A 10,009-nucleotide genomic window follows, 5' to 3' on the forward strand; every position below is an offset into this window, starting at 1 on the left:
TGTGATTTTTAGCCTAAACTAGGCTATTTTTTTTTCCCAAACACCCCCATAATGTCATAACTAGTGTTGATACACTAGTTAGTATATTAATTAGTGCATGTAATACCATCAAAGATAAATAAAAAACAGCGATATCATTTATGTTAATTAATTACTCTTTCTGTCTTAAAATAATAATTTATTTTGAAAAATTTAACTTTTTTAATAATACAATTATTACATTTTTAAAAAATTATTTTTTCAGAATTATCCTTTAATAATATATTTTTTAAAGAATATCAATTATTTTCTTAATAAATTTAAAAATATGATAAAAATAAAAAATATTTTATTTTAATTCTTAATTTCTAAAAAAGAAAAAATTATTTTGAAATAATAAAAAAATAAAATAAAACACTAATATTTTGTGACGGAAAGAACGTTAATTTAATCAAACATCTGTGAGTGGGGTAAAATCACATGGCCAGCCGCGCATAGCACCTTATATGTGTATAATTACCCTGAGGCCGACCCCAATCCGCTGTGAACCAGTGACCGTTGATTCATCGAGTTGGGCCCACGCATGTGTTTCTTTGGGTGAATAGGCCCACAGATGTTGCCAACACGGTGATGTATTCGTTTTCATGAGGAAGGAAAAACCAATGAAAAGCCAGTGCGCAGGTTCAATCCAAGGCAGTGATCATTGAAAGCAAGAAAATCAGAAAATGGAAAGGGAACTTTGCTTTCTTCTTCACCCATTTGTTTTTATTTTATTTCTTTATTTAATTAATCAATCAATCAATTCAATCACTCTTTCTCTCTCTATTATTAATTTAATATATTGATGTGTCCGTCTGTCTATGTATATGATGGGAATACATATTTATATGTATGTGTATACAGGCACTTTGTTTGAATATTTCTTTAATTTTTCTGGCATCTCTGCTGTTGGATTTTAGGTTGGGTTTTTCGGGTACTTTATTTGTTCTCACTTTTTGTCTCTCTTTCTTTCTCTCTCTCAGACACAGTCCATCATATGTTTGTGGTTTAACATGTTTTTTGTTTGCCTAATTCTGGGTTAAAATTCACTGGTATGTTTTTTTAATTATTTTTTGGGTGTAGATATGCCGAATACTTGGAAAGAATGGTTGAAGATCGTCTATGTCGTTTTTGCCTTTTGTTCTGCTCTCTGTTTTGGTGCTCTCAAAAGTCAGTTCCTTCTCTCTCTCTCTCTCTCAATTTCTTTGTTGATTGTTTGCTCTGGTTTGAGTATTTGGGTTTGGTTGTTTTTACAGTTGTTATTCAATCTTTGTGACTGTTCATGTTTATCTAATTATGGGTTGTTAATATATATGTATGTATTGGTATCTTCTTGTTGCAGGTTTACTGGTGGGTCCAATTGCTGGTCTGATACTAATAATAGGGAATGTTGGGGTGATTTTGGGACTCTTCCCCTCACATGTTGCCTGGACTGTGTACACCCTAGTCAAGTAATGGTTCTCAAACTTCCTCTTGTTTTTTTGTTTTTTTTCCCAATGATTGTTTTCTGTATAGTGATTTTGATCAATAATGTTAAAGTTTTGAAGTGGGTTTTCAATTTCTTGACCTATATTCTTGGTATCACAGGACTGATAGGTTCGACACACCTCTTAAAGTAGCTTTCTTGTTTGCTTTGCCTGCTTTATTTGGTATTTGGTTGGGTCTCAGCATAGCTGGTAGTGTTCTTGTGGGAGTTGGGTATGGGTTCTTTGCTCCCTGGGTATCTGCCTTTGAGGCCTTCAGACATGAAGATGAGTCCAAAAAGTTCTTCCACTGCATTGTGGTAAACTTTGAATTGTCTTCTCTCTGACCATTTGAGTGTTGTTTTGATATCTTCAGTTCCTTTTTTCTCCAAATTTTATTTTCTTTTTTCTGTCCTCTTATGAACATTCAGGATGGAACTTGGGGAACTATCAAAGGAAGCTGTACTGTGGTTCGAGATTTTGCGGATTTTTGCTATCATTCATACCCACTGTACTTGAAGGAATTGCGCGAATCCCCGAGTTCTAATGAGCTTCAACCTCTTAGGTATTAATATTATAGTTTTACTCAATAATTTGAATCAAAACCTTTTCCTTTCTGCAATTAGGATAAATCTGCAGTTGTGAATGTGAAATATCTGATAGTTGAATTGCTTAATACCATCTGAAAAGAGCAATTAGTTTCAGAAACCACTCATTTGAAGCCATCTTGCAGGTTCATTCATGTGCCCGGATGCATTATTGTTGGGCTGATGGGATTAATTGTGGAGATTCCTCTTTACACGGCTATTGCTATAGTAAAGAGTCCATACATGTTGTTCAAGGGGTGGCACAGACTGATACATGATCTAATCAGTCGCGAAGGCCCATTTCTGGAAACAGCTTGTATCCCAATTGCCGGTTTGACAATCCTTATGTGGCCACTTGTTGTCATTGGGAGCATCATATTTGCTGTTTTCTCAAGCTTCTTTATAGGACTGTATGGTTCAGTTATAGTATACCAGGTTGATATGAATCCTAGTAATCCACAAGAAATTAATTTTGCTGCATTTAAAAATTGATCTTACCCATAAACCTTCATATGCTTGTAGGAGAGGTCTTTCAAAAGAGGAGTTTCTTATGTGATTGCTATGGTGGCAGAATTTGACGAGTACACTAACGATTGGCTTTATCTTCGAGAGGGGTCTATCCTCCCAAAGTAATCATTCTCTCAATCATTTCTTCTTTTCATCATCCTCATGAATGATGATTATAGCCTGCTTACTATCAGAATTAGGCTTCCTTTGGGAGTTTGTTAAAAAACTAACTGGCTAAAAATAATCCAACAAAAAAGCTAAAGCTAAAAAAAGCTAGTTCATTTGGTATATTCATAGTTTTTTTTGTCTTTTCTATGGACTTTTTAGAGTGGCTAAAGTTGGCTTTTTGGCAGAAATTGGGTGTGCCAAATGACCTAAAGGTATTAGCTAATAAGCTAGCTTATTGGCTTGTGCCAAATGAAGCTTAAGCATTACCCTAACAATTAGCTTTATCTTCAAGAGGGCTTCAATGCTGCTATAGTTCCTCTTTTTTGACGTTTTCAGTCCTTAACAGTAGACATTATTTGTTCACAGCCAGGCCCCAATACAGAAAGAAGAAACTCCCTCACTCATCGGAATTCTCTGTAGGAGGAAGTCGGTCGCCTGAAGGCAAAATGGCCTCTGTTTTGACAGAAGCACCTGCAATGCTTGTGCCAAGCTTAACATCTTCGAGATCAGTCAGAGAGGCAATTCAAGAAGTGAAAATGGTGCAGGTGAATTCTCTTCTGTCATAAGTAAGAATCCTACTGTTGGACAGTTTAGAATTATCAGAAATATCTTGCTTCTAATATTTAACATAATGCTTCAAATATGCTTTAACTTAGGCTTCTCGATTCGTGAAATGAATAACATGACAAGCCTCACCAAAACTTAGGTTTCAAATAGTTCATACTGTTTTTTGTTTTTTTCTTTTCATTTTGGCTTTCTTGATTTCCTGAGCAAGGAATATTATCTATGGAGGTGTGAGCTTACTTAAATGCACACATACATATTGAAAGTAAGAGTGATATCAATTATATGACGAGATATAGATTATTGAACTTTAAAAATTTCTGGGCAAAAACTGAGAAATAAAAATTATGAAAAATGTTTTGTAGTTTGTAGTATTAGTGAAAATTATCTCAACCAAACTCTATCTGTGGGAGTTGAAGTCATCAACACGAAAGCTGAGTTTGATTAGTATGAAAGTTGTGGAAATTGAGGGAAAGAACAAAATATAAGTGGTGGAAAGTGAAGGAAAGAAAAAAAAAATCTAAGTGGTGGAAATTACTAGAAAATTAATTTTTCTTGTATAACTCATATTAGCATGGTAACTAAGTTCTTGCAAAAATCACAGGAAAACATTAAATTTATCCATTCAAGGGTCTTGTAATTAAAATTTCAAATATCTCTTTTTCTTGCAAAATTTCTGTCCTAATCAAATATTTGCAAGAAAATATATTTTCCTTTCTGTTTCTTTTCTTTTTTTTTCACTTAACTTTCTAACACTTGCACTTTCCGTAAATTTTTTCTCTCTAATCAAATGATTATTGACTTATCAATCTTCTTTGTCTGTTGTGCTTGAATGAATGAAATTGTACATTTTGTTTTGCCTCATAATGAAACAGGTATGGGCAAACATGATGAGGTCATGTGAAATGACGGGCAAGGAATTATTGGATGCGAATGTAATAACACCAGCTGACCTCTATGATTGGCTGAAGGCTAAAAACAGCCATGAAGCAGCTATTGTCGGTGTTGGGCTGCCTTGTTATTCATTCTTGCAGACTCTTCTTTGTTCCATAAAAGTTGGATCGGATGGTTTATTGCTTCTTGATTTTGAAATCAACTATCATAATAGACCACAGGACAGATTGTTGGACTGGTTCTTCCAACCGGTAATGGTTCTGAAGGAACAGATAAAAGCCATAGAATTGGGAGAGGATGAGGCAAGGTTCCTAGAGAAAGTTGTTCTCTTTGGAAGCAATACTCAACGCATGAAGGCTTGGGAAAATGGCAGTTTGGTACCTCAGGATGCTCTTAGAACTGCTCAAATCCAGGGCATTAGCAGAAGGTAAGAACTTCATAAACATTGATGCATTTTGGTTTTAATGTCTTTGGTTTTTGTTTTTGTGTGTTTATAGTATGAATATATATTTCATGTTCTCCAAGGAAATAATACTTCAGCCATAATGGATGAAAAGGGGAACCTCTTGTATTATTGATTACACTATATAAGAAGAATAGTTTGTTACAGTGTGTTTTTACATCATCCCCTGGAAACAGAAAATAGCTCCATTCTGTCTTTCATAACATAAATATTACAAAGTTCACCTTCATATATATTGGATTGTATCATTCACATAGGATGTCTGAGCTTGTCCTTTTCTCTCCATCTTGCTGAATTATTTTTATGTGCAATCTCTTCGGACTAAATTACTTTCTTGTGGGAACGTGTCATGTTTGTTTTGTTGGACTAGATTACATGGGACTATTAGTGTTGATATTGAGATTATCCATCTCTTATCATATCCCAAGTTTAGAATAACCTCGAATTAGAAGGGGGTTTAGTAAAATTCTATCATATCCCATGTTTGTTTGGAATCACTAGACATGGATTACATTAGTATAATGACCATAATTTGAGGATAATTTGGTCTTTTAGGCCCCCTTATCCGGGGGACTATCACGCTGGAGGTCCACTTTTGTATCCAAACATGGGAATCAGGATTGACCATAATACATAGTCTAATATGACCTAATCTTCAAACAAACAAAACCAAAATGGCATCTCTTAAATGGACAGTTCAGGGCAATAGCTACCGTCTCTGAATCAGATTCCAACACAAAGTTTATTCAATTTTTGTTCCCAGGAAATAAGGAGTCCTTGCTTGACCAATAAAGCTAGCATTGTGATCAAGCAACTAGAAGTCCTATCTGTCCATAGACAATATCTCGAATACTTTGGTAGTGGCCACATTTGCTGGCATTTAATGTTTGGACATTAGCCCACAGCTCTTTGAAAGCTATAGGACATGAGCCTAAGCATAGACCAATGGGGTCTGTGGCCCCACTCAAATTTTGAGAAATTTAGCAACTCTAATTTTAAGAATTTTACTCTTTGAAAGGTCCATGAATTGAGAATTGGGTAGGGGTTAGCATGGGTGTTAGGGACAATAGGAAAAGCCAAATTAAAGCCATGGATAAGGGGAATTGGCGTTGGAGTCGTATTCAATTGAGTGTGATTGATTTCCCTTCTGAGAAGTTGGGTTCATGTCATAGACAATATGATATTCCCGGATATGCTTTTTTGTTGCTTTCTTTTTTATTACATTGTAAAAAGCTAAATTTTCTCTGAACATTACTGATATATATTCTTTTGGGTTAGGATGATGGGAATGATTCGAAGTGTATCAAAGTTTCCAACTTACAGGAGGAGATTTAGGCAGATTGTGAAGGCCTTAATCATTTATTCCATAGAAAATGAGGGTGCCAACAGATCATTTTCTATGAGATCAGTTGCCTCTGTCGAAGTTGTGTAAGACTAACTTCAACTTATTATTTTTTGTTATGTATTCATGTAAATTCTTGTAGTTTTTGAGAACCATTAGGGTGTGACGACAGTAATTGCTGCCGGTATATAGTTTTTTTTTTTTTTTTTCCTTTTAGGTTTAAAGCGGTGTCTGGAAATTAAGTAAGCATTGGGTTACCGATGCGAACATGGTCCCTTTTATTTTCATCAATAGAAAGTCAGAAAATCATATACAATCAATTTTACTAAATACCAGATTAAATAAATTATGGAAAATTTAAAAAAAGAAAAGAAAAGATAGAAAGTTTTCACCCAGTGACTTTGGTGTTTGAAGAATTTAAACAGAAAGCAGTGAAAATGCAAAATTACTGTGCCTACAATAAGTTGTATTGAGAATCTTATTTTTTGACATTTTTTTCTTCTGTCCATTGTCGTTAGTATGAATTTTATGAGATTAAATAATGAATTTTATATTTGAAAAGAAAAAGAAATCTCAATTTACCATATCATTTAATATAATTTTATTTGTAAAAAATATTATAATTGCAATAGCATTATCATTAGAAATAGGAATTGGTACAAAACTCCATGGAAAGGAGGTCAAACATGTTACATAAAAGTAGACAAAAAGTTCAACATTATCCTACAAATCTTTAAAAAAAATTAGAAAAAAATCCTCTATTAACTTGTTAGTTTTTAAATGATCATCTATGTGTATTACTATTGTATTAAATTTTTACTCGTAGAAGGGAATCCCAGTCTAATGCAAAAGAAGAGAGTTTTTTCTACTCAATAATTTTATGAATACAAAAACTAAACAGAGAACTGAACACATAATATAAATAGATGAACACAATTTTTGAAAAGTGAACCTTATCAGTAAAATCTCACCTATTTCTCTCTTTATAATTTGAGTAAATTTATTATGGCTCCGTTTGGCAAGAGTTAAACGGGATTTTTTTGACTATTTTAGTTATAAAAGACAAAATAGGCTATTTTAGTCACAAAAAATAAAATATCACATCTAACCCATAATCATTATATTCTTCTCTCACAAAAAAAAGTTAAAAAAGTCAAAAAGCTAAAAAGTCAAAAAATCTTTTTCAAACCAAACTTTTTAGCCCAAGTTAAAATAGTCAAAAAAATCAAAAAGCTAAAAAATTAACCTACTTCCTAAACGAAGGCTTTATCCGATTCTATATTTAATTTTTATATTCTTAACATTACTGTTATATATATATATATATATATATTTTATCCACTCTGCTATACTTGTTGGCACCAGATCTCAGAGGAATTTATGCCACCGTCGCCACTTTTAGTGGCTGTTGTTTGCTTATGTCTATTTGTGTTGTGTGTGATTATCAACCACACTTTCCATAAATAATAATGATATCACCAACATAGTCTTAGGGGATTATATTATTTAGTTCTATACTACAAATAGAATGGTATGCACCAGTAGTGTACACCAATAATTATATGAAACCGGTTCAAACAATAAATAAATAAACAATAATTATATGAAACATACCACTAATCCAACAATAATTATTCTAAAACAACAATAATTAAAAAATAAAAGTACAAATCAATAATATTTTTTCAGGATATTTATAAATTCATAAAAAAATTCTAACTTTAATTATTAAAATTGATAAAACTTACCATTGATTTGTAATTTTTTTTTTATAAATTTTTACACAGAAGTGCAATTTTTCCTAATTAAAAAAAAAAAAAACCTGTCCAGTGTAGTATACAAAAGAAATATCAAAACAACCAACTTTTAAAAATTTGTTTTCGAATTGTCAAAAATATTTTTTGCGTAAAAATGAAAACTAATTCTTATTTGGTTTCAAAAAATTGATTTTTTTTTTATTTTTTGTATTTTTTTATTTTTGGCCAAAAAATTTAATGTCTATATTTTTCGCCTAACCTAGATACATTTAAAGAGTATAATATTTATGAAAAAATCTTTAAAAAAAATCATCAAATATAAAATATATAAAAATTCAATATATTTTCATATTCTTGTGTATTTATTGAATTTTCAAAATATTTTTTCACAAATATTTTACTTTTGAAGTACATTTAAGTTATGTGAATTTAGAAAGTAAAAAAGTTGCTTACAATATTAAAAAAATTCACTAAAAATTAAAAAAAAAAAAACTCAATTTTTAGAAAATCAATCAAAACCAAACAAGATGTAATCTTATTTTTCAAATTTACATTATTTTTATTTTAAAAAAAAATGAAAATGATAACAAAAAGCAGGCTTCCAAGCAAGCGAGTAAAAGTAATAAGCATGGAAGAAATTGGCCAGAGATTGAACACATCCAAGCTCCAACGCCTGAGTCCATACCCAGATTGAAGCCGTTCTTGTCCCAGCAGCAGAACATCAACCTAAGTTAATTTCTTAATTGAGGCGGTTCCAAACAAAGAATCAATCAACACATTGTATTATTGTTTTGTATCGCGTTCACATGCTTGCTTCTCCCAAACAAAAGTGCTTTAGCGCCTTCCAATCAGAGATTCGGAGCCACCATATGCACAAATAAAGAGAGATCGCGAATCTGCGAGCATGTGGTCCTCGTTTTTACCTCTCTTCCTGTTACGATTCCTCGTGTTATCATTATACAACTAGGTGACAACCGCACCTATACAAGAATCCCAGAAAAATCCCCAGATTTTTTTATAATGACTGTAAAAATAAGGAGTAAACCCCCATTTTCTCCAAATCAAAATTGTTCATTATGTACATAATTTTTATACCCCAAAAAAATTACTGGTAATAGTATTTTTATACTTATGGTTTAATATTCTAATAACGTAAATATGTACAAATGAAAATTATATTTTTTTTTTGAAAAATATTTTAGAACTCCAAATTGTGAGTTATAGAGGAGCTTTAAACCATGGACTTCACTATGTGATTTGATTTTTTTTTTTTTTGTATTGCCATAATAAAGTTCTGATTAAAACTCTATTATTAAAGTTCTTCATTGTTTGGTACACTTTCACCATTATGGCATTACGTTTCTAACTGTTTCCACTGGGTGCAAGAGAAACAAATGAAGTATAGTGGAGATGGCGAAACTCTGAAGTGTTGTTTGTTTTGTACTTCTTCACTTGCACAAAAGTAGAGTAAAGCCACATGGGAATACAAATAGGATCTGCTCCCGTAGCTTCCACGGCATGGCGCGTGCTGCCACTTCTCCCGGGGCCCACCATCAAGCACATTACAAAACTACACTCACGCCAACTACATTATATGGGAAAATATTTGATGAGTGGAATTTTTGTAATTTAAATAGTTTAAATGTGTTAAAATAATATTATTTTATATTTAAAATGATATATTTTAAATGTTTTGAACCATTTGATTCATAATTTTTCAAGTCATCTAATATTGTTGATATATATATATATATATATATATATGCATCTACTACTATCGTTTTATTTTGTGCGCGAAAAAAAATAATTTTTAACTTTCATTTTAAAATAATTTATATGTAAAATATGTTTTAACCAACCCTATGATAGCAGGAATATAGAGAAAAGTTAGAATCATGAAAAAAATTTCATAAAAATAATTAAGAAAGATTTATGATATTTAAATTACTTTGATTAGTGTGTGATATAATATTCTAAATGTAATTTAAAGGTCACAAAAATTTTTATAATTATTTTCATAAAATTTTTTCATCATACCTACTATTACTGTTTTTTTTTTTTTTTTACTTAAGGAATCTATCTCATTAACTATTGGTGTTTCAAGCACAAAGGTAACCCAAATCCCCAAATGAAACTCAGAAAGGACACAAAAAAACACAATTCACAATTTAATTAAGAAAAAGACTAGCTGGTAACTACTAATCAACAAAAAAACGCTTTTCGCTGATAAAAATTGTCATAAAAAC

General features: G+C 31.7%; 1 protein-coding gene across 1 annotated transcript; it reads left to right on the forward strand.

Moving 5' to 3' along the window:
* Nucleotides 1-522: 522 nt before the first annotated feature.
* Nucleotides 523-6,336, forward strand: LOC114305483 (putative membrane protein At3g27390). Its single transcript, XM_082895827.1, has 10 exons — nucleotides 523-952; nucleotides 1,102-1,188; nucleotides 1,361-1,469; nucleotides 1,606-1,801; nucleotides 1,913-2,046; nucleotides 2,215-2,503; nucleotides 2,591-2,697; nucleotides 3,114-3,288; nucleotides 4,183-4,628; nucleotides 5,943-6,336. The coding sequence occupies exons 1-10, from the start codon at nucleotides 871-873 to the stop codon at nucleotides 6,094-6,096; spliced, it is 1,779 nt and encodes a 592-aa protein (XP_082751953.1). The 5' UTR covers nucleotides 523-870; the 3' UTR covers nucleotides 6,097-6,336.
* Nucleotides 6,337-10,009: the final 3,673 nt, after the last annotated feature.

This window comes from Camellia sinensis, chromosome 1, assembly GCF_055761805.1.
Source record: "Camellia sinensis isolate YWXY chromosome 1, ASM5576180v1, whole genome shotgun sequence".
NCBI lineage: Eukaryota > Viridiplantae > Streptophyta > Magnoliopsida > Ericales > Theaceae > Camellia > Camellia sinensis.